This window comes from Equus caballus, chromosome 14, assembly GCF_041296265.1.
Source record: "Equus caballus isolate H_3958 breed thoroughbred chromosome 14, TB-T2T, whole genome shotgun sequence".
Lineage (NCBI taxonomy): Eukaryota > Metazoa > Chordata > Mammalia > Perissodactyla > Equidae > Equus > Equus caballus.
Window position 1 is genome coordinate 47251900 of NC_091697.1, and position 25678 is coordinate 47277577.

The following is a 25678-nucleotide window of genomic DNA, read 5'->3' on the forward strand; positions in this document are numbered from 1 at the left end:
GTAGTTCAACATGCGCGTGACGTCACTACCGGTGTCGCCTCTGAGTGGCTTATTGAGTCCACGTCCAGTATCTCGTTGTTCTCTGGGAATTGTATTCAATAGGTGCCTGCTGGACGTGGGCTCTATTGGCGTGGGAACTACAATTCCCGCCGGGCTACGAGATGAACTCGGCGGTAGTTAGTAGTGAGCCTGCGATTGCCTCATCAGGTGTGGAGCGTGTGCTTTAGTGTCTTGGGAGGCCTGGCTGCCCCGAGAGGGAGGGGAAAGGTTGTAACCACTCCTTTGAGGGGGGAATCGGCGAGGTCACTGTCGTGGGTTTGCAGAGTCGGCTGGGCGGCGCCATGGCGGTGAGTTTTGGCGGGAAGAGAGTCCCCTCGGCCGGGCCCTAGAACCCGGCTGATCTGTCTGCTTTTGCCAGAATCTAGGGCTTCATGTGGTAGCCCCTGTCCTGAAGGAGAAAATCCTTTTCTCAAGAAAGGGGAGGCCTTGCCCCCAACGCTTAAGGTGTGGCTGTTGTGAGGATGTGCCTTTTCTGGCCAGCTGATGAGCCAGAAAAACTGTCTTTAACTTTACAGGTTACTTACTGTCAAGTGAGTTGTTTCACTGAAGTTTCTAAAACCGATTTGGAGAGAGAGGAATATGTAACATTCATTCCTCCTTTCAAAAAAAAAATTATTGAGCGCTTCCCGGTAAAACAGACACAAATATTTGTATTCATGGTGTTTACGTGTGTGCGTTCGTGTGTTCGTACGCGTGTGTGGGCTATATACGAAAACATATGGTAAACTATGTCTGGTGCTGATAAGTGCTGTAGAAAAAAATAGCGCTGGAAGCGGGGACTAAGGAGTGCGGAGTAGGTAGAGTTGCAGTTTTAAAAGAGCAATCAAGAAAGGTTTTGCTGAGAAGGTGGCATTGTGGCAAGAGGGAGGTAAGGGCACAAGCTGTGCAACCACATGGAGGAAAAGATTTACAGGTAGAGGCAACAGTGTGAGTGAAAAGCAAGGAGGGTTGTGTGTCCAAAGGACTGACCCAGGGGAGATGATGGTGTATGTGTGTGCGTTGGGGTGGGGTGCAGAGTGTTAATTGCTGGATGGATGTAGGTCATATAAGGCCTTGTAGGTTGCTGATTGAAGAGTGTGTTCATGAAAGAATGAGAAGAGAGGGACTGGAGATAATGACTATGACAACTCTTTTGACAAATTCTGTAAAGGAGAGTAGAGGAATGGGGTAATAGATCAAGGTCAAAATAGGGCCTTTTTTTTTTTTTTTTTTTTTAGGAAGATTAGCCCTGAGCTAACATCTGCTGCCATTTCTCCTCTTTTTGCTGAGGAAGATGGGCCCTGAGCTAACATCCATGCCCATCTTTCTCTACTTTATATGTGGGAAGCCTACCACAGCATGGCTTGATAAGCAGTGTGTAGGTCTGCACCCGGGATCCAAATTGGTGAACCCTGGGCCTCTGAAGCAGATCTGTGAACTTAACCTTTGCACCACCTGGCTGGCCTCTAGGGCTTTTTTTTCAGACAGGAGAAATTATATAATGTTTGTATGCTTGTGGGAATTATCCTGTAGAAAGGGAAAATTGATGGAGAAGAGAGAGAGAATTGGTTGAATGATGTTCCTGAATAGAATAAAGGGGATGAGATCAAGTGCATCAGTGGAGGGTTAAAAAGACCATACTCATCTATAGTAATAGGAAGGAATGCAGAATATTTGGGTATAGATGCATGTGGGTACGTAGACATGATGAGAGATGCTGTGGAAATTTTCTGTTCACTTCTGTTTTCTCAGTGAAATGGGAACCAAGATTATCAGCTAAAAATAAGGATGGGAAGGAAGTGTTGGAGGTTTGAGGAGGGAGAAGAAGGTATGAAACAATTGTCTAGGACATTCCTGTCAATAGAACTTTCTGCAGTGATGAAAATATTCTACATTTGCACTAATTTGGTAGCCACTATCTACATGTGGCTATTGAGCACTTGAAGTGTGGCTAGTGCAATTGAAGGACTGAATTTTAATGTAATTTTAAAATTAAATAGTTACATGTGGCTAGTGGCCACTGTATTGGACAGTGCACACATTAAAGTTTGAGAAGCACTTGCCTACGAGAAGGAGTAACAAACTGGAGTTCAGAAATTGGAAGTATTGCTGTGCATCACTTGACGGTAGTGGTCGTGAATTTAAGTTGAGTCCAATCAGCATGGTCGAGTGTTTCTCTGCTGCCACTTTCAGCTGCCTGGATGAAGGAGCAGAGCAGGTGGATAGGAGGGTTGGTGTTTTGCCAGGCAAGAATCATGAAGAGAAAGGCAAAGGAGTGATTATACAGATGGACTTCAGGGAAGGCAGTGAAGACATGGGGTGGAAGGGGCTTAAGGATCAGTGAAGAAAGATCAGGATCAATAGGTCTCAGTGGGGTTGAAGAATTACTGGTGTTGGAATTCTAGCAGAGTCAGGAGCAATAAGATCAATAATAACATTTCTTATGTGTTTTGCTCTGTGTTTAGCTTTTTATTTGCCTTATCTCATTGAATCTTCTCGTTAATCTATCTGAGGTAGGCGCTCTTACTCTCTTCAGTTTACAAATGCAGGCTTAGAGAACTTAACTAACAGGCCCAAGTTCCCGTAGCTAGTACCTGATGAAAGTGGATTAGAACTCAAACAGATTGACTCCTTTTTCAGTCACCATGCCATACTGCTTTCCAGGAAAACCCATGCCTTCTGATTCCTGGTCCAGTGCTTTTTTTTGTTCCGAGCTGCTCAGTGCTTCCTCACCAATCTCACCCACCTCAATGGTATCCTTAGCCAGGGTGGAATTTGCAGGTCCTTCCTTTTTTTTTTTAACCACCCATTGGAGGTGGTAATGAGAATAGGCTTTTCAGTTTGGAAGATCTTAATATATTTTTTTCTTCCTTTTTATGTACAAGGAAAGTGGCATTATTTCTGGTACACATTGTTGTTTCACTTTATTTACTTCTTGGCCTCTGAAAATATTCATGTATTATGCTGTCATAATACTGGGCTGACATTAGTTTTATGGAAGAATCCAATAAGAGGTGCTTTTAAGAAAGAATAAGTAACAATAATAGTTAAAATATACTGATTGCTTATTCTGTGCCAGGCATTAGTGTTTTACATAATTTTTCATCAGAACAACCCTGTAAAAGTAGGTGCTATGATTATCCCCATTTTACTCATGAGGGAAATAAGTCATCAGATCTACTGAGAGGCGAAATTTGAGGTCATTTTGTCCCATTCTGGAGCCCATTCTCTTAATCATTATACTATTGCCAGTTAAACTAATTGGGAAATTTCTTTTGCAAACACCTTCCTATAAGGAAAGTTTCTAACTCTTTCCAAAGGAAACCTTACCACTAGTAAAGTATGTAAGACAATAAACATGGGATAGCATGTATAGAAAGTTTTTATTTTATAATTGAATTTGTAAAGAGCAAACTATAATTTTTTCATATCATAGAAATATTTATTTTATAGAGCTTTTGACTGTTTTAATCCCTTTTAGTTACATATCAGACTGTTAGAGGGGACGTGGGGATGTGATGTAATGAAGATAATACCCAACTTTAAAAAAATTGTTTTTGAACTTTTCATTTGGAAAATTAAATAGTGAACAAGAGAAAGAATAATAGTATTATGTACTTCCATGTACCCATCACCCAACCCCGATAATCTCGTTTCATGTATACCCCCCCTGGACCCTCCCCTCCACTCCTCAAGATTCATTTTAAGCAAATCCCAGGCTCTGTACCATTTTATCCCTACATATTTTAATGTTTTTTTAATGTAATAAGTTCTCTTAAAACAACCACAATGCCATTTCACATCTAATAAAAAGCACAATGTCGTGTTCCTTTGTGATAATGGTTAACATTATTGAACATTTACCGTGGGACTGGCACTATGCTAAGTCCTTCATGTGTATGCGCTCTTTTAATTCTCATAATAATATTACAAGATAGGTATATATTACCCCCATTTTATAGATAGGTAGAGAAATGGAGGCTTAAGGAAGTTAAGGAACAGCTAGTAAGTGCTAGAGCTAGGATGTGGCCAGAATACCAAGAGAAAGCAGAAATAGGAATCAGAAGATGAGAATTTTGTCCAACTCGACCATTTACTGGCATGATGATCTCTGAGCCTCAGATTCCTCATCTTTGAAATGATAATCACTGCTCTGCCCACTTTTTAGGGTTGTTAAGATCAAATAAGGGGCTGCCCGGTGGCACAGTGGTTAAGTGCACACGTTCCACTTTGGCGACCTGGGGTTTGGATCCTGGGTGCAGGCACGGCACCGCTTGGCAAGCCATGCTGTGGTAGGCATCCCACATATAAAGTAGAGGAAGATGGGCATGGATATTAGCTCAGGGCCAGTCTTCCTCAGCCAAAAAAAAAAAAAAAAAAAAGGAGGATTGGCAGCGGATGTTAGCTCAGGGCTAATCTTCCTAAAAAAATCAAACAAACAAAAAAGATCAAATAAGTTGATGTTCATAAAGTTTTAAGAACTGCAGAATATTATGAATATATGACAAAGTTTGTTGTCTAGTTCAGTGGTTCTTTACTGGGGGTGATTTTGGCCCCTGGAAAACATTTGGTCTGGAGACTCTTTTTTTTTTTTTAAAGATTTTATTTTTTTCCCTTTTTCTCCCCAAAGCCCCCCAGTACATAGTTGTATGTTCTTCATTGTGGGTCTTTCTAGTTGTGGCATGTGCGACGCTGCCTCAGCATGATTTGATGAGCAGTGCCATGTCTGCGCCCAGGATTCGAACCAATGAAACACTGGGCTGCCTGCAGCGGAGTGCGCGAACTTAACCACTCGGCCATGGGGCCAGCCCCTGGAGACTCTTGATATCACAGTTGAGGGCTGTGCCACTGGCATCTAGTAGGTAGAAGCCAGGGATGCTCCTAAACATCCTACAATACACAAAACAGTCCCTGAAAAAAGAATTATTCGACCCAAAATATCAACAGTTCCAAAGTTTAGGAACTCTGATCTAGTTAAATAAGCTTGTAACCAGTTAAAATAACCACTTGTCTTGTTGAGTATTAATGAAGAAATTGAGACTCAGGTGATCAAAGGACGTACTCAAGGTTATACAACAAGTTGGTGCCAGGACCAGTGTCAGGGTTCATTACAATCAACCTTTGAGGTTTTGAGGAACAGGTTTTTCTGAGAAGCAGAAGCCTCAAAGAAGAGTTTTTGAGCATTTAGCACGCTCAGTACCTTGAAAGGATATACATAGTTCTAAGTAATTTGTGAAGACTATTGCTTTCATGTTTTTCTTTAAAGTGGGCGACATGGTCATTTTTAAGCAAAAAATATTTGTCAAGTAACTTCTGTGTCTATGGCATTGTACTCGGTGCTGAGGTGACTATAAAAGTTCTAAAGGTTGCAGCCTAACTGGAGTTGACAACCTAACTGGGTAAATGTCTTCAGGATCTTTTGATTGTATGTGATGGAAGCCAACTCAAATTGGTTAAAGTAAAGAGGAATTTAGTAATGATACAGTGGAATTTCATGTGACCCACGACCCTACGATAGGAGGTACAACTGGGCTTCATGAGGTCCTAGATATTTTTGGTTTTGTGGGCTCCTTCCTCTGTAAAAATATTAAAAATTATATTTTATTATTTATTTATTTATTGAGGAAGATTACCAGTCCTCCTCTTTTTGCTGAGGAAGGCTGGTCCTGAGCTAACATCCGTGCCCATCTTCCTCTACTTTATATGTGGGTTGCCTACCACAGCATGGCTTGACAAGCAGTGTGTAGGTCTGCACCTGGGATCCGAACTGGCAAACCCTGGGCTCCCGAAGCAGAACGTGCACACTTAACTGCTGTGCCACCGGGTCGGCCCCTAAAAATTATATTTTACAACTGTGTTAGTACAAAGAGAAATATATTGATATTATATATTAAAGTGTTTTACCTCAACCTAAAAGTTCATTTTTTTCTTCTTGATTTTAAAAGAAATTAAAATATTTTTGTGAGCCCCTTAGAGTATTGTGGGCTCTAGGCACTGTGCTACTCTACCTACAGGTTAATTTGGCCGTTAGGAGTTGTATACGCTGTTTTAAGGTCCAGGAGAAAGTGATTGACTTTCCTCTGCCCAAAACTCCTTTGCTAGAATCTAGTCACAATGCTCTAATCTAACTCCAATTCTGGAAACGTAGAGGAGTACACTTAACTGGCCCTGTGGCACTACCCTAAATAAAACTGCGCTCTTGTTGAAGAAATAGAAGAGGAAGGAACAGTATTGCATAGGCAACCTGCTGTCTCTGCCACAGCTTATTTTTAAACGATAGTCCTTGTATATTAGAATTGAAAACAGGGGTTAGTGTCTATGGGAATAGAGAGACTTGTAACTTGCAGGTTACTTGTTAAGAAGAGGGTTTTGCAGTAAGAGGGGCAAAGGAGCTGAGAGTCTAAATGAAAGTGATCGGTAGAAGGAATGGAAAGGAGTGAATAAATTCAGGGCCTTACTCTTTCTTGGAAAGGGAAATGCCTTATGCAGCCACACTTAGTTTTGGAAATTCTTGGGAAGGAGTCCAAACTGCCTTGCGTCTTGATTCAAATATGCATCCCAGTTCCTAGTCTTATGTTATTTCTATACGGCTACAATGTGCAAAAGCTGGCAATGTGTTATTCACTTCTCTTTCAAATCTTTAAATATTCAACAAATATTGAGAGGCTGCTATAAGCTAGACATCAAGGATGTAATGAGAAACAAGACACAGTGCCCACCATGAACAAACTTACAGTCCTGTGGGGAAGACAGACAGATGCTGACACTACTGTGCAATTAGTGCTATCATGGGGGAAATATTGATAGGTAGGAATGTAGTGGTAAGAATGGCATCTCATAAACTCTTGGAGATTCAAGGTGCTGACACCTAAGGATGAAATAGCCAGGCAAAGAAATTGGTGGGGTATGAGGCAGAGAGAATAGTTTGAACAAAGGCCCAGGGGTGTGAGAGGGAGCTTGGCACATTTGGGAACATGCAAGTGGCTTAATAGACCTGGAGTAGTGGTGAGGGGCTTGGAGGAGAGGGAAGGAAGAAGGGGATTGGCGGAGATGAGACAAGAAGGGCCTTGAGTGCCAGGTCTAAGAGTATGGACTTTATTCTGAGAGCAGTAGAGTGCTTCTGAAGGGGAATTGATTTGATCAGATTTGTGTTTTGCTATAATTTCCACTCAGAACAATTATGATCCAGTCAGGATTTATAGAAACAAAAAATTTGCTTGTCGCTTTTATTTTCCTTTGGTTCCTAGAGGAACTTGTTATAACTTTTAAAATTATGGAATTCCTTCTCATTTCCTCTCTGCCTGTGTGGCAAAGTTCTTCCTTTTATCTATTTCACCTCCGTCTTGTAAGCTGACATTTCTTCTTTCTGTTGTTTGTCCTGCTTAAACTTACTTAAAAAAATAAAAAGGAATAGCAAACCATTCTCTGATTTAAAATATAGAAAACTGAAAATAGTAAAACTGAGTTGACAACTTTATGGTGGATTTGTACTAAATCTTCCATAATTTGAATACTATTAGTTATTTTCATTACCTAATACATAAAGTATATTTAAGATAGTTTTTGGAGAAATAGGGGTAAGTTTGAGGTCCTCCTCCCACCCCGAGGAAGATTAGCCCTGAGCTAGTTGCTGCCAATCCTCCTCTTTTTTCTGAGGAAGACTGGCCCTGAGCTAACATCCATGCCCATCTTCCTCTACTTTATACGTGAGATGCCTACCACAGCATGGCTTGCCATACGGTGCCATGTCCACACCAGGGATCCGAACCGGCGAACCTGGGGCGCCGAAGTGGAACATGTGCGCTTAACTGCTGCACCACCGGGCCTGCCCCAAGTTTGAGTTTTTTAATTGCACGGAATTCCTCCTATAATATATCAGGTTTGTGTAGACATTTAAAAAACTAGTTAAGAATCCAGTGTATCTGTGATGTGAATAGAAAGCGTTTTTTTAAATTGTTGAATGGAAGGACAGAGGGAGGCCTAACTGAAGGAGACTGAGATCCAGAGATTAGGCGAGCTGGCAGGTCACTTGTCTAGTAGGTTGTAAAAGTGTGAGTAGAATCCAGATGTTTTCTCTTTTGAAAATGCTGCAGAATCTGGAAATGTTAGCAGGTAAGAAGGGGAAGAAAATCTAATTTCGGTTGAGATAATTTTATACCAGATAATAAAATTCTAGAAACTAATAGTAAGTTTTCAAAACAGAATTAGATTTGTGTGTGGTCCATTGGTGTCCAACTTTCACACCTGCCTGTTCCCTAAGTGCCGTGTTCCACTCCAGCTTCAGCACACTTCTTAGCAGCTACTTCTTTTTCACAGTCACAGACTGAGAATGAAGGTCTAACCCTTCTTTTCTCAGTTAGAGTGATGATGCGTGTTCCCTCCTTTCACGTTCATCCACGGGTGGCTTAAGGGATGGTGGGAATGTTGCCAGGTAGATCCAATATACTAGAGACATGCTGGCCATTCTCTATTTCATTTAAATTTCATGTTAATAGTCTGTAAATGATTTGGAAAGAAGTTCTTCGTCAGCTTCCTCGGAAAAAACACACAGATGACTAATCCTCTCTCAACCTCTGCCCACTGGGCCTCAGCATCCTCCTTTGGTGGATGTAATCTCAGCTTGGCAAGCAGGCACTGCTTCATCGTATACTTTCGTACATGTTCACAGATTCCAATATATAGGAACATTTGACAACAATGTTACAGGATCTATGTTGTAGGATCTAATTTAAAAAAAAGTATTTGAAAGCTTTTTATATATTTAACTAATTTGAAATGGACACGTGATAACCCTACTTTTTAATCTTATTTATTTACATTTCAAGATAACCATGGAAAAATTGATCAGTAAACAGCTCAGTTCTGTGTGAATCCAGTTCTTTTTTTCCCTTTTTTTAAAGCAAGCCTCTTGTAGTATAGGGTGGATTATTATGTCTCTTTTGTGTCTAATAGGAAAGAAAAGGAACAGCTAAAGTGGACTTTTTGAAGAAGATTGAGAGAGAAATCCAAAAGAAATGGGATTCTGAGAAAGTGTTTGAGGTCAATGCATCTGATTTAGAGAAGCAGACTAGGTGAGTAATAGTTTGTGAAGTTCCACACATTGTGTTTCCAAAACCATTGGCTACAGAAACTGCTCTGCGGAAAGGATAAGGCAGATTGTTTTTATGGTGTTGTCTGAAACGGGCTGAAGGAGATGACTTCCACTTTCTGCATTTGAAATTAGGATCTTCCCTCCCATAGAATTCTTAAAGGATTTTTTCTACATAAAGGTTTTTTAAAGACTAATATTTTTCATATTTAAACAAAGGAGGATGTTTTGAATTTTATCTTTGCTGACTGGTTAAAGGAAATCATTCTATTAGAGAGATTCATATTATAGTGATAATTATCTTCAAAGACACAAAATATAAATTTTGAAGGCTTTCTGTGTTTGAGGATCTTATTTCATAGATACTGTATTGCCTTGATGTTAAGAGTCACTGAATAAGACAAACATAGATAATGATATGATATTGGGGAAAAACAAAAACAAAATAACTGCCCTAAAACAGTACCACAATAAAGGTATGCATCAATTATAAGATGCATCTCAATTTCAGGTATGTTGAAATGTAGAAAAATGTGCTTCTTAGAATTGAGGAGATACGTTGACAACAATAATAGCTAGTAGTGAAGTCTTAAGTCTTCAGTATGCCAAGGCAATGGGAATTATGCCATTTTTTAATGTGTATATTCTCATTTAATCTTCTTAATAACCCTTTAAGATTAGCAATATTTTTATCCCTATTTAATAGATGAGGATACTGAGGCACAGAGAGGCTGAATAACCAACTCAGGGTTGCATAGCTAGGAGTTGACAGGACCTAGACTTCTTTTCAGGCCTTTCTGATTCCAAAGTCTATACTTTTTGCTACTAAGCTACAGTCTAATGGAAATCTTTTTCTTTTTTTTTTAAAGTGAAGAGGAATTTGCTGTAATATAAAGTCTTCAGTGTTGTACTTTAAACTGTAATTTTAAGCTTCTATTTGGTTCTAGAATTTTGGTCAACTTTGAGGTGATTTAAAGTAATCAAAAGTGAACTGAAAAAGCTGCTTTGTTCAGTGGAAGAAAATGAACTGAAGAAACTTAGAAATATAAAGTTGAGTGAAAAAAGCAAATTGCAAAAGTCTATATGAAGTGTACCATTTTTTTATAAAGCTCACAAGTAACTGAAATTAAATGATATATTAAAGGCACAGACATGCGCAAACTATTCAAAAACAAGGGAATAAATTTCAAGATATTGGCTATCTCTGGTAGGATAGTGGGAGAGAACACAAGTAGTTTCAGTGGGTTCATAAGTTGGATTGTGTTTACAGATGTTTATTTTATTGTGCTTCATAACTTATATATGTTAGATACATTTGATTCATAAGGAAAAAGAATATAGCATAATAAACAGCTTTAAAAAGGTACTTTTCAAGTGAATTTACCATATATCATGTAATGCCGGGGATGTTCTGTTTTCCCTGAGGGGCTTTGAATTGCTTTTTATGTATCTAATGAAAACGAATCTTGCTTAGTCAGTAAAACATTAAATTAATCCAGAGTGCTACAAATATTAACAAAAATTTTGTTTTATTATATCATCTTTGCTCAGTATTTTAGCTTAAGTTAAACCTCCAGTATTTGGTACAAGTATATTTATTTCTTTAGTAGCCACCTATAAATATCTTATTCTTTCTAAATCAAAAGTAAGTTTCAATTTTAGAGAGCTTTTAATTTCTGGATTTATAAGTTTAATCTTAAATGTCTTTTAAATAAATAAAATTTAAACAAGTTATTTACAGCAAGCTTTCGCTCCCCCTACCCCCTCATTGTAAAAGGAACTTAACATTTTCGTTTTTGTACTTTCTTTTTTCCATGATTGTTCTGCAGCAAGGGCAAGTACTTTGTAACCTTCCCGTACCCATATATGAATGGGCGCCTCCATTTGGGACACACGTTTTCTTTATCCAAATGTGAGGTAAAGCTTCTTCTGTGTTTAATACAATGGGATGGAGGGTCTTTAATAAATACTATTTTGAAGAAAATAGCATCTGTAGAATTTATTTCCTGTTAAGAGAACTTAGAGTTCCTTAATTTTAAGCATAATTTTTATATTTAAGTAATTTATATATTTTTATATTTAATTTTCATACGCTGTGTGTATGTGTGCAGGGGTCTCGGTATGTATGCATATTTGTAAGTAATTCCTAGACTGATGAAAAGACAGAAGAAAGGATAGGGGCTAGAATTTTGGAATGACTATAAAATCTAGCTGGTATTCTAAAGGAAGATGAGAAAAGGAAAACTAAACTGATGATTTTTGTGAAAAGTCAGCATTTTGTATTCATCTAGCATTTACATTTGTAATTTAAATTTAATTTTCTTTCTGTAGTTTGCAGTAGGGTACCAGAGATTGAAAGGAAAAAATTGTCTCTTTCCCTTTGGTTTACACTGTACTGGAATGCCTATTAAGGTAAGATTGCTTTTTATTTTTTTTTAGCTTAGAACAAATAGTAATATCCAATTCAAAAGCTTGAAATACTTCTGTATTATATTACAGTGTTTTTTGAAATGGGTTTTGAACTTGTAGTGAAAATTAATTTTTAAAAAACATTTGAAGAAGTGCTTAAATAAAGGGCACACATTAAGGTCTAAGTGATTTCTAAGCAATTTTGATATCGTTTGGTTACCTTTTATATTCATATTTCTGTTTTAGAATTAGATAATAACTACTGACAAGTAACATGCACAGTATTTTGTGCGTTCATGACATATGGGATGTTGGCATAAAGTAATAAACTACTGTATCATTTTTATCATGTTTGCAAATGTCATTTGTCATAAATTTATATTGGAAATAATTCTCACTAAAGAATGGACCAGAAAACTAGAGTTGAAAGGATTCCCTAAATGTAATAGGGTTGGGAAATTTAACTCCCATTTCTTTTTATTCTCCAACTTTTTATTTTGAAAATTGTTAAACCTACAGAAAAGGTAAAAGGATAGTACAATATACCCCTCACTTATGTTACCAAGTATTAACATTTACCGCAATTGCTTTAGTTCTGTCTCTCAACACACATATAATATGTGTGTGCTTTTTTCTCCCTTTTTCTGTGAACTCATTGAAAGTAAGTTATAGACATCATGACATGTCACCCCTAAATACTTCAGCATGTATCATTTGAGAACAAGGGCATTCTTGTAATATCATCATAGTCCCATTATCCCCTCCAAGAAATTTAACGTTCATATAATATTATCTTTACCTAATCTATAGTCAGATATCTCTAGTTGTCCCAAAATGTCACTTCTAGCATTTTTTTGCTTTTTATTTTGTGGATCACGTGTTGCATTTGATTATCAGTTCTCTTTACTGTCTTTTAGTTTGTCATGACATTGGTGTCTTGAAGAGTTATTTTGTAGAACATCCCATAATCTGAATTTTCTGGTTGTCTCTTCGTGATTAGATTGGGTTAAATATTTTGACAATAACACACTGGTGAGGCGTAAACTTTTGATGTATCACATCGAAAGCGCATCATGACAGTTTGTCCCATTTTAGTGATAAGTTAATAAAGGCCAGATTTCTTCATCCTAAAGGTACCTTTTCCCCTTTTTAATTAAAAAGTAATCTGTGGGCTGATACTTTGAAAGCCTCTGAATATCTGGTTATCCAATTACCTAGTGGTTTTAGCATCCTTTGATCCTTGTCTGTTTCAGTTATTGAATTGGTGATTGTAAGATAACTTTCTATTTGTGTCATTCTTTCCCCTTTATGAACTGGAATTCTGCGTAGAAGAGTGCCCTCCCTTTTTAAAATTCATAATTCTGTATTTGTATTTTTCTCATAACTTTAACGTTGTCTACTTGGTGTCATCTTTGTTTTTGACAGTGGACTCAGTGTGGTATAACTGAGAAGAGCTGGGGTGGAAAGCCCAGGTTCATGTGTTAGTCCTGCATCTTACTAGCTTTATAACCTTGGATAAATCATTTCATCTCTCAGTGTCTGTTTTCTAACTTGATACCTGTCTTTTTCTCCCTAGCAGGCTTGTGATGATAACTGATAGAGTATATGTGACTGTAATCTTTAAATTGAGAAATGCTGTTATTAATGTTGTTACTCAAAATGACAACACTATATCTTGTTTATCTTTGTCTTCTAATGCCTAACATAAAGTATACTACATTGAGTACTTAAATGTTCAATAAATGCTTGCTGAGTGAATGACGTAAAATACAAATTTGTAAATTAGTGAATTTTGAGGTACGTGATTTATACCATTTGAATTTTCTATAATGATCCACTTAAGTATAGATGTATTGCAGAAAATTTCAGTCAATTTTAGTTGGCCATAGAAGCAACAAAAAACTCAAATTGTTTCTACCTTGCATTTTGAACATCTCTCTCTCTAATGTTGTGTTTGTTATAGGCATGTGCTGATAAGTTGAAAAGAGAAATAGAGCTTTATGGTTGCCCCCCTGATTTTCCAGATGAAGAAGAGGAGGAGGAAGAGATCAATGTTAAAACAGAAGATATAATAATTAAGGATAAAGCTAAAGGAAAAAAGGTTTGGTGGTGACGATATTTATTTTTGTTGAAGTTCTATATTTATATTAGTGATTTATATGTGCATTCTCGGTACTTCTGTAAGATAATAAGAGTTCCCTTATAATCTTCACTCAGTTCCCTTAATGTTACATCTTATATCACCGTGGTGCAATCCTCAAAACTAAGGAATTAACATTTGAACAATACTATTTACTAAACTGCAGGCTTCATTTGGATTTCACTAGATTTTTTGTTAATGTCCGGTTGTCAAGGTCCAATCCAAGAGCCTACATTGCATTTAATTGTCATGTCCGCTTAGTATGTCTTCTTATTCTTCTCTGTCTTTGTCTTCCATGACCTTCACCCTTTGGAAGCTACTGGTCAGACAATTTATAGTATGTCCCTCAATTGGGTTTGTCTAATGCTTTCTCATTAGTAGATTGAGAGGTGATGTGTCCTCAATGCATCATATCAGGGAGTATTTGATATTGATATGTCTTATTACTGGTGATGTTAACCTTGATTATTTGGTTTAGGTGGTATCTTCCAGGTTCTTCTATAGTAAAGATTCTATTTTTCCCTTAGTAATTAATATATATTTTGGAAAAGATACTTTGAGGCTATGGACACAATATCTTGTTTCTTTTTAAATATTTGCTCACTAATTATAGCGTCCATCAGTGGATCTTGCCCGTAATAGTTATTACTGTGGTGTTCTATGGTGATTTTCCATTTCTCTCATTCCTTCCACATTTATTATCTGGAATTCTTCTGAAAGGAAGAGTTGTCCTTTTTCTCTCATTTACTTATTTATTAAGTTTTTTTATGTTAGTATGGATTTGTGTATATTTATTTTATTCTTCGGGTTATAATCCAATACTATTGGGGTCTTTTGGGGGGGCTTGTTGTTCTTGCTCAAATTATTCTAGCATTAGCTCTCGGGGGTATTTTAGGTTGGCTCCTGTGTCCATCTGATATGCCCCCAACTTTTGTCCCATTTTTTTTTAAGCACTTTCTTACTTTTTGGTGCCCCAAGATGCTCCGGGCTCATCTTGTATTTTCCCTGTTGCCTCCCTGGAATCAACCACTTCTCCAAGGAGTCTTGTTTCTTTTTATTGAAAAATAGTATTTAGGGCTGGCCTGGTGGCACAGCGGTTAAGTTCGCACGTTCCTCTTCTCGGCAGCCCAGGATTCGCCGGTTCGGATCCCGGGTGCGGACATGGCACTGCTTGGCAAAAGCCGTGCTGTGTGGTAGGTGTCCCACATATAAAGTAGAGGAAGATGGGCATGGATGTTAGCTCAGGGCCAGTCTTCCTCAGCAAAAAGAGGAGGATTGGCAGCAGTTAGCTCAGGGCTAATCGTCCTCAAAAAAAAAAAAAAATAGTATTTAGAAACTAAGCTCTGAGTGCTGGGTATGCTCGTTGTTTCTAGGCCTTCTCAATAGAAAGAGCAAGGAAATATATGTATGTTTACTAACCCACGAATATGCATGTCTATATTTATTTCTTTATATGTATTTTTTTAATTTTGTATTTTCTTCTTCTCCCCAAAGTCCCCCAGTGCATAGTTGTATACTCTAGTCGTAGGTCCTTCTAATTCTGCTGTGAGGGGTGCCGCCTCAGCATGGCTTGATGAGTGGTGCTAGGTCTGTGCCTAGGACCTGAACTGGCAAAACCCTGGGCCGCTGAAGCATAGTGCGTGAACTTAACCACTCGGCCCCAGGTCTGGCCCCTACCTATATATATTTTGAAAAAGTTCATACTCATACCCCTGGCTCCATTTTGGCACCATTGGGCTCACTCTAGCATTCTTCCTTTGCTTATTTGTGACTTCTTTCTTCAATAGTGAGAAACCTGGTTCTCCTTATTTATAGTATATTTATTTGTTCAATCCCAGTCTACTAGTAGTTTCAGAATTGCTAACCTATACCCCTGGGAGAAACAATTTTACCAACTAAAGTACAATGTTTGTATATAGTTCTTTTTGTCGTTAGAATCTAGTGAACACAGTTTTCTAAAGTTACTTCCAAAGCACCTTTCTTTCCTGCTCTCTTCAGTGTGGTTATGTCATATATTTGTAATACAGTTAGATACATTTTTCACACTCTGCATTCCATCTTGAGTTCTTCCAACATCCTGATTGATTTTTAAAAAATGTTTACACATAGTAAAATTCTTTGTTGTGTATAGTTGCGTTGGTTTGGCGAATGCGTGGAATCATGTTTCTACCACCACGGTACCATACACAGCAGTTCCATCACCCCCCATATTCCTTACCTTGCCTTTTTATTGTTTTATAGTTCAACTCCTTTGTTTACCTCTAACTCATGGTATTTGGTTGTCTTTTGGTTATTGGTAAATATCGGAAAAGGAGAAAACTCTTGTTAATAGCTTATTCATAACTAAGAAAGATGCATGTGGTATTAGAAAGTTGGTGCTGAGATCTTGTCTTTGTGTTGATAATTCTTTATGGTTCCACCTGTTTAGTTATCTTTGGTGTCAGAGACCTGTTGAGTATCAGACTGTACAGTTTGGTAGACAAAAGAATATATCTAAATCTTGCAGTATTCTGACATATCAACACCATTGTTTTGCAATTAAAAAATTACCAAATCGGATTATTCACTTAAAATTATTGTGGTCCTGGCATTTGTTAACCAGTTGTTGGTTGTTCTTTAATGGAGTTTGTTTTTGTTGGTTATTTTCAGAGTAAAGCGGCTGCTAAAGCTGGATCTTCTAAATACCAGTGGGGCATTATGAAGTCCCTTGGTCTGTCTGATGAAGAGATAGTCAGATTTTCTGAAGCAGAACATTGGCTTGATTATTTCCCACCACTGGCTATTCAGGATCTGAAGAGAATGGGTTTGAAGGTATGCCCACCACCCCCATAGTTTAAGAAAACATGAAGAACATTTATATTTATATGATTATATGAGATTTGGACCATCTCTTAATTTAGAATAATATATTCCACTTGTATTCTGTTAATGAATTGGTACTATTATTATCAGATTAGAACCTCATGGCCCTTGATGTAAGCCATGAAGTACTTTAATATTTGTTGTATTGGAATGTGTATCCATATTTTAGTAATTATTAGAAAGGAATTCTATTCAAAGAATTTTTTTTTTTTTTTTTTTTTTATTAATGTTATGATAGATTACAACCTTGTGAGATTTCAGTTGTACATTTTTGTTAGTCATGTTGTGGGTACACCACTTCCCCCTCCGTACCCTCCCCCCACCCCCCCTTTTCCCTGGTAACCACCGATCAGATCTCCTTATCAATATGCTAATTTCCACCTATGAGTGGAGTCATATAGAGTTCGTCTTTCTCTGACTGACTTATTTCGCTTAACATAATGCCCTCGAGGTCCATCCACATTGTTGTGAATGGGCCAATTTCGTCTTTTTTTATGGCTGAGTAGTATTCCATTGTGTATATATACCACATCTTCTTTATCCAATCATCAGTTTCTGGGCATGTAGGCTGGTTCCACGTCTTGGCTATTGTAAATAATGCTGCGATGAACATAGGGGTGCAACGGACTCTTGAGATATCTGATATCAGGTTCTTAGGATAGATACCCAGTAATGGGATGGCTGGGTCATAGGGTATTTCTATTTTTAACTTTTTGAGAAATCTCCATACTGTTTTCCATAGTGGCTGTACCAGTTTGCATTCCCACCAACAGTGTATGAGGGTTCCTCTTTCTCCACAACCTCTCCAACATTTGTCGTTCTTGGTTTTGGATGTTTTTGCCAATCTAACGGGGGTAAGGTGATATCTTAGTGTAGTTTTGATTTGCATTTCCCTGATGATTAGCGATGATGAACATCTTTTCATGTGTCTATTGGCCATATTCATATCTTCTTTTGAGAAATGTCTGTTCATGTCCTCTGCCCATTTTTTGATCGGGTTGTTTGTTTTTTTGTTGTTAAGCAGTGTGAGTTCTTTGTATATTATGGAGATTAACCCTTTGTCGGATAAGTGGCTTGTAAATATTTTTTCCCAATTAGTGAGCTGTTTTTTTGTTTCAATCCTGTTTTCCCTTGCCTTGAAGAAGCTCTTTAGTCTGATGAAGTCCCATTTGTTTATTCTTTCTATTGTTTCCCTCAACTGAGGAGTTACAGTGTCCGAAAAGATTCTTTTGAAACTGATGTCAAAGAGTGTACTGCCTATATTCTCTTCCAAAAGACTTATTGTCTCAGGCCTAATCTTTAGGTCTTTGATCCATTTTGAGTTTATTTTGGTGTGTGGTGAAAAAGAATGGTCAATTTTCAATCTTTTGCATGTGGCTGTCCAGTTTTCCCAGCACCATTTGTTGAAGAGACTTTCTTTTCTCCATTGTAGGCCCTCTGCTCCTTTGTCGAAGATTAGCTGTCCATAGATGTGTGGTTTTATCTCTGGGCTTTCAATTCTGTTCCATTGATCTGTGGACCTGTTTTTGTACCAGTACCATGCTGTTTTGATCACTGTAGCTTTGTAGTATGTTTTGAAATCGGGGATTGTGATTCCGCCGGCTTTGTTTTTCTTGCTCAGGATTGCTTTAGCAATTCGCGGTCTTTTGTTGCCCCATATGAATTTTAGGATTGTTTGTTCAATTTCTGTGAAGAATGTTCTTGGGATTCTGATTGGGATAGCATTGAACCTGTATATTGCTTTAGGTAGTATGGACATTTTAACTATGTTTATTCTTCCAATCCATGTGCAAGGAATGTTTTTCCATCTCTTTATGTCATCGCCTATTTCTTTCAAGAAAGTCTTGTAGTTTTCATTGTATAGATCCTTCACTTCCTTGGTTAAGTTTATCCCAAGGTATTTTATTCTTTTCGTTGTGATTGTGAATGGGATAGAGTTCTTGAGTTCTTTTTCTGTTAGTTTATTGTTAGTGTATAGAAATGCTACTGATTTATGCACGTTAATTTTATACCCTGCTACTTTGCTGTAGTTGTTGATTATTTCTAATAGTTTTTCTGTGGATTCTTTGGGGTTTTCTATGTATAAGATCATGTCGTCTGCAAACAACGAGAGTTTTACTTCTTCGTTACCTATTTGGATTCCTTTTATTTCTTTTTCCTGCCGAATTGCTCTGGCCAGCACCTCCAGAACTATGTTGAATAGGAGTGGTGAAAGTGGGCACCCTTGTCTTGTTCCTGTCCTCAGAGGGATGGCTTTCAGCTTTTGTCCATTGAGTATGATGTTGGCTGTGGGTCTATCATATATGGCCTTTATTATGTTGAGGTACTTTCCTTCTATACCCATTTTACTGAGGGTTTTTATCATAAATGGGTGTTGGATCTTGTCGAATCTATTCAAAGAATTTGAAGAAGCCAAAGTTGAGTTTAAATATTTAGGAATATATAAAGGTATTATTGAAGTGTTCCTTCTTAATTTATCATAATTCCTATATGTTTAATATAAAAATATGTGGGTTTAAAAACTTACATATTAAACACAAATTAATAATCGTGTTATTTTTTAATAGTTGGAACTTGAAAAGTTTTGTTTTTCTTTTAATATTTGATATAATTCTAAGTTGGAAAATAAAGAGAAGAGTAAATAATTGATTCATGGGAATTCTTATTCAGAGACTATACAAATTTCTCAAAAATTACCTTTTTCTTTCTCCTTCTGTAGGTAGACTGGCGTCGTTCCTTCATCACTACTGATGTTAATCCTTACTATGATTCGTTTGTCAGGTGGCAGTTTTTAACATTAAGAGAAAGAAACAAAATTAAATTTGGGAAGCGGTGAGTTTGTTGTCCTTCAGTATAATAAAGGAAAATTATGTAATTCTTGCATTGTAATTCAGTGCCCCCGGCCTTCTTTTTCTCATTATCTTTTTTCTTTTTGTTCTCTTGTTTTCCTTTTTGTCTTGCCAATGCCTTAATTTCTCTTAGCTGCTTAGTGTTTGTGACAAATAGCACTGGGGAAAATAGGATGTCGCTTTAATGATCTCACTAAAGATTCTGTTCAGTCTTTCCAGCCAAGCAGAAAAAATAATAATTATATCTGTGTTTTAGTTTATCCTTTTGTTGTATAAATTCTTTGAGTCTTCATTGATTATATTTATTAATTAAAAGCTATTTGCATTTTATAAGTGAATTTATATTTTATTATCTTTTGTTTCATACCACAAAGCCAAGATCAGTATATATGTTTCAGTGGTATTACCTTTGGTGAAGGCAGAAGGCTTCCATTAAATAACTAAGTTGGCTGTAGAACTACCCATAAAAGCATACATGATAGACATTTGCTCAGTTAGAAGTTTTAGTTAGAAGAACTATTGTAAGACGTTAGGAGCAACACTGCCAAATATGTTAATATAAAAGTTGTATATTATAATAATATTTATCACTTATTATTTATTTTTTAGATATACTATTTATTCTCCAAAAGATGGACAGCCTTGTATGGATCATGACAGACAAACTGGAGAGGTAATTATTTGTGACATAAAGTAGCTGTTATAATAATTCTTAATGTGGCCAAAGAGTTTAAGACATAGATCAGAAACCTAAAAATAATGTTATCCTAGTGCTGAGGTACATAGTCATGATACTCTGGTGGCTCAGGAAGCAGAATGTCATTACAGATAACTGTATCTTATCTAGAACCTTGCTACTCTAAGAATGGTCCTAGGACCATCTGCATCAGCTTCTGATGGAAAAGCACATCCTTGAGGCTCACCCCAAAATTGCTGAATGAGAAGCTCTGGAGATGGGGCCCAGGAATCTGTCTTTTAACAGGCTCTCAATGTGATTCATATGCATGCTAATGTTTGAGAAGCGCCACCAGGAGAATATTCTGCTCTGAAAAGAGAGTGTGAGGAGAGGTAATGAGATATGTGGCTAACTGATGTGCACAGATTCCATTTATACTTGCTTTGATCATGTGCCTACTTGCTTATTTCCAAAATACTTCACTCTACATTCCTGTAGGACACATTAGTAACATTATTCCTTGCAATACTTGAGTCAAGCAAGGATAAGTGATTTGCCTAAAGCCTTGGCACAGTAAATCAATACTAATGCCAGGATCTGAATTTAGGAGTCCCAATGAGGACATCATTCTTTGTTACCATGTTTGAACACATTTGTAGTTTAACAATTACTTTTCAAAATCAGCCTTCAATTATGATGAAACTTATCAGATAGAAGTGAGAGTTGATCAAAATTTTGAAAGATTTGAGAGACTTAAGAAGGCCCAATTTACTGACTTTATTAAGTTTTAATATAGTCAATGGTAGCAACATCCTAAATTTCAATAGTACATCATAGTTTTTCAAAGCATTTTCCTATCCGTTATCTTATGTATTCCTTGGGACAATCCTGTGTGAGGCACAGCACAGTTATTTTACAGATGAGGAAACGAAGGCTCAGAGAGATTGTGATTCCCTTGGGTCAAGCCATTAGTAAGGGCCCAAGCTAGGTTTTGAATGCGTATCATCTGACTCCTGGTCCAGTGTATGTCTGTGATGATGACCACTCTGTGAGATTGGTGGTGATTGTATCTTCTAACTTCCATTTTGGCAAACACTGTTTTGGATGATTACTCCAAGTCACTTTTTTTTCTGTCCTCCCCTCAGCAAACTGTCCTTACTCAGTAGAGTCTGGGTTTCCTTTACCAGTTCTGGTCTGGCGTGGGGTGGGAGGGTGGTGTCCCAAATCGCTTACATATTAGACTTCCATGTGGATATAGTCAGCACACTACTGTCAATTTCTTCATTGGAAGAAAGAGTTATTCCAACAATGCGAGAACCCATCTTAGAAATTTGAGTCAGATCTCTCACATAGATGAGTGGGTTTAATGCAAGTCTTTTGTCCTCCCCAATTTTTTTGTTTTGTTTATTTGTTTAGGGTGTTGGACCTCAAGAATATACTTTAATCAAGTTGAAAGTGCTTGAGCCATACCCATCCAAATTAAGGTATGTTTTCCAAACAGTTATTGCTTTATCTTTTTGAAATATCAGATAGTTGTGATAGAATCCATAACATGTTTTTGCATAAATGTATATTTTTTCTTCTTAGTGGCCTGAAAGGAAAAAATATCTTCTTGGTAGCTGCTACTCTCAGACCTGAGACCATGTTTGGACAGACAAACTGTTGGGTTCGCCCTGATATGAAGTACATTGGGTTTGAGACAGCGAATGGTGATATATTCATCTGTACCCAAAGAGCTGCCAGGAATATGTCATACCAGGGCTTTACCAAGGACAATGGAGTGGTGCCTGTTGTTAAGGAATTAATGGGAGAGGTAAGTTGGGTAGCAGACTTTTTATTTAGTGTGTAAATTCAGAGGAAAATTTCAGCAGTGAAACTTCAGAAAAGAGCATTTAAAAAAACTTTTTTTTTTAAAGATTTTTTTTTTTCTTTTTCTCCCCAAAGCCCCCTGCTACATAGTTATATGTTTTTAGTTGTGGGTCCTTCTAGTTCTGGCATGTGGGATGCCACCTCAGCATGGCCTGATGAGTGGTGCCGTGTCCGCACCCAGGATCTGAACCGGTGAAACCCTGGGCCATCACGTCAGAGCTCGAGAACTTAACCACTTGGCCATGGGGCCGGCCCCTAAAAAACTTTCTAATTGAGGTATACATACAGTCAAATGTGTAACTCATAAGTGTATGTATTGGTGCATTTTCATATGTGTATACACTTATGTAAGCAACTGCCCAAATCAAAATGGAGAACAGTTCCAGCACTCCAGAAGGCACTCTGATATCCGTTTCACAGTCAACACTTACCTGCTTCCTGTAAAGTAACCACTGCTCTGACTTCAGTTGCCAAAGATTAGTTGCAGTTCTTGAACTTCACATAATGGGATTATACAATCTGTACTCTTTGTGTCTGGCTCTTTTTTTTTTGTTAAATTTTAATGTAAGAACTGTGATTTGTTCAGTATAAAAAATTTAGGGTGTACAAAGAAACAAAAATAAGGAAATAAAAATTACTTATAATCTTATTTCCTATCATAACTATTTTAATTTTCTTGGGTATATCCTACCCGTTGTGTGTATGTGTTTTTATAATATATATATACATGCATTGTTTACAATGGCATCATGTTGTACCCAATTTCTGCCATTTTATGTTTTCGCTAATTATATCATAAAATTCTTGATGTTATTTAGTATTATTTTACTACTTAATTTTTTTTTAGCTTTTTATTGAGATTATGATAGTTTACAACCTTGTGAAATTTCAGGTACATGTTTGTGAGTCATCTTGTAGGTGCACCACTTCACCCTTTGTGCCCACTCCCCACCCCCGCTTTCCTCTGGTAGCGACTAATCTGTTCTCTTTGTCTACATGTTTAACTTCCACATATGAGTGGAGTCATACTGTGTCTGGCTCTTTTGCTCAACATTACGTCTATGAGACATGTTGTGTGTAGGAGTAGTTTGTTCTTTTTTTATTGCTGTGGAGTATTCATTGTGACTATATCACTAAAATAGCATTTTCGAATCTTATGTTTCAGCTCAATAAGTACATGGTTGAAAAATACGGTCCTCCCCAAGAGATTTAGTAGCTGCAGTAGACTTTATATTACTTTCTGAATATGATTGCATTCTTGTGTGGAATTGGAGCTGCTTTTTTTCTGAAGAGAAGGTCTTGGTTGACGTTAACTAAATCCGGATGGTTACATAGCTCTTATCCTTATAGTTTTTTTTACTTATTAGTGTTTCTGAGTATCTTTTATTCCTTTTGGTAAATGCTGATCTTTGGTATCTTTTTTTTTTTTTTTCCGAGGAAGATTAGCCCTGAGCTAACATCTGCCAATCCTCCTCTTTTTTCTGAGGAAGACTGGCCCAGAGCTAACATCTGTGCCCATCTTCCTCTATTTTATATGTGGGATGCCTACCACAGCATGGCTTGCCATGCGGTGCCATGTCTGCACCCAGGATCCGAACTGGCGAACCCTGGGCTGCCGAAGCAGAATGTGTGCACTTAACTGTTGCACCACCGGTCCGACCCCTGATGTTGGGTATCTGAATAAATAACTTTTTAAAAAAAAAAGATGAGTAGACTACCATCTCAATTCTTTTTTTGAATTGAACTTTTATTTCTTACTTATTTTGTAAACAATTTTTTGACTAAATTGTTATACATTCATAAGACTCAAAATTCAAAAGACAAAGAAGATGCAAAAGATATCCCTACTCACTCAGTTCCCTCTTGGATAGGCAGTAAGTAAAATCACTGTCTTGTGTATCCTTCCAGAAGTGTTTTGTGTATACATAAGCAAATACATACATATATATTCTTTCTCCCTTTTTTTATACACAAATGGCAATATACTTTATCACATTATTCTGCATCTTACTTTTTTACTTAACGGTATCTTTCTTTTGAAAGGTTTTATTTATTTATTTACTTTTCCTTCTTCTCCCCAAAGCCCCCCAGTACATCGTAGTTGTATACTTTAGTTGTGGGTCCTTCTAGTTATGGCATGTGGGACACTGCCTCAGCATGGCTTGATGAGTGGTACTAGGTCTGCACCCAGGATCCGAATCGGTGAAACCCTAGGTTGCTGAAGGAGAGCACACGAGCTTAAACATTCGGCCATGGGCCAGCCCCTACTTAACTATATCTTGGTAATCCTTTTATCAGTACATGAACAGCTTCCTTGTTCTTACCTTATTTTTGAGGCAGATTAGCCCTGAGCTAACATCTGCTGCCAATTTTCTTATTTTTGCTGAGGAATACTGGCCCTGAGCTAACATCCGTGCCCATCGTCATTTGTTTTATGTGGGATGCCTGCCACAGCATGGCTTGACAAGCAGCGTGTAGATCCGTGCCTGGGATCTGAACTGGTGAACACTGGGCTGCCAAAGTGGAATGTGTGAACTTAACTGCTGCGCCGCCAGGCCAGCCCGTCCTTGTTCTTATTTTTTACAGCTACATAGTATGGCATTGTTTGGCTATACCACAGCTTACTTACCCATTCATTATAATAGATATTTGAATTGTTTCCTGCCTTTTTTTATAAGCAGTGCTGCCACAACTCATTAGTTCCTGATGTTGGCATTCTGTCTGAGATTTTTTTGGGAACAGTATTAAAGCCACAAATTTTTTTCTGTTCTTAATGCAGCTTCTTTCCATGCTAATTTGAGCAGATTCTGGAGTGAGGGAAATGGGTGGTAAAACTTAAAAATAGCTTTCAACCTTTAAGATTGTTAGGATATTTAGTTTTCATCCATATGACTGTAAATTCCATAAAAGCAGTTTATTTATATGAATAAAGTGGGATGGGTGGGAGCTGTGTGGAATTGAAAAGTGCATTCCTTAGCTGTATAAGCAGCTGCAAGCTGTTTGTTGCCATGTGAGAATATGGGTCCAGTATTGTCAGATCTTCTGATTTTTTTTAAGAGAAACTAAATATATCTTTTTAATTGTTTGTCTTCTTAATTATCATTTTAAATGGATATACAGTATTCTATCTTATTGATGTCTCATATCTTTGTTAAATAATTTTTCTATTATTTAAAGTTTTAGTTGTTTCCAGAGTTTGCTAGTGTAGTTAACACAGCATTGGGCAGAGTTCTCAGACAAAAGATAATTTTTTTTCCTTTGAGGTAAATTCCTAGGATTGGATTGCTGGGTCCAAGTTGTATGAAAATTTCTGTGGGTCTTGCTATGGATTCCTATATTGTTTTCCTCAAGGAGTACGATGTCACAACCAATGTATTAGTATACTAATTTCTTCACCACCTTACCAGATTGGGTATTATAATTATTTACAATTATTTTTAGTCTAGTAGTTATAAAAGAATGAGTTTTTTTTACTTCATATATTTTTTGATTAGTAGCTTCTCAGGGCTTAACATATTAACATTGTTTTAAATTTTAATGGTTAAGTTTCTTTACGTTTTATGGTGATTTTTTTCTTACACAGGAAATTCTTGGTGCATCCCTTTCTGCACCTTTAACATCTTATAAGGTGATCTATGTTCTTCCAATGCTCACCATTAAGGAGGATAAAGGTAAAGAATTTATTTCTTTCTAGAAATACTTCAATACGCATTCTGGTTGTGTTAGTTAATTTCACACTTTCTTTT

The 25678-nt window shown here is 37.2% G+C and overlaps 1 protein-coding gene and 1 pseudogene across 2 annotated transcripts in view; one reads left to right on the forward strand and one right to left on the reverse strand.

The window, feature by feature from the left end:
* LARS1 (leucyl-tRNA synthetase 1) overlaps positions 1 to 25678 on the forward strand; it is a 62026-nt gene continuing 36348 nt past the window's right edge. Inside the window, exons 1-11 of one of the 2 annotated variants that reach the window (XM_014730595.3) lie at positions 1 to 207; positions 8992 to 9110; positions 10957 to 11044; positions 11459 to 11539; positions 13500 to 13637; positions 16326 to 16487; positions 19258 to 19370; positions 19997 to 20060; positions 21480 to 21547; positions 21651 to 21876; positions 25516 to 25603. In XM_014730595.3, coding sequence (XP_014586081.1) covers positions 10994 to 11044; positions 11459 to 11539; positions 13500 to 13637; positions 16326 to 16487; positions 19258 to 19370; positions 19997 to 20060; positions 21480 to 21547; positions 21651 to 21876; positions 25516 to 25603 — 991 coding nt within the window. In that variant the 5' untranslated portion in view covers positions 1 to 207; positions 8992 to 9110; positions 10957 to 10993. Of the gene's footprint in view, positions 348 to 8991; positions 9111 to 10956; positions 11045 to 11458; positions 11540 to 13499; positions 13638 to 16325; positions 16488 to 19257; positions 19371 to 19996; positions 20061 to 21479; positions 21548 to 21650; positions 21877 to 25515; positions 25604 to 25678 lie in introns of both variants that reach the window. The other variant, XM_001503913.6, reaches the window with a different exon arrangement.
* LOC111767775 (D-aminoacyl-tRNA deacylase 2 pseudogene) lies at positions 8233 to 8682 on the reverse strand (annotated as a pseudogene).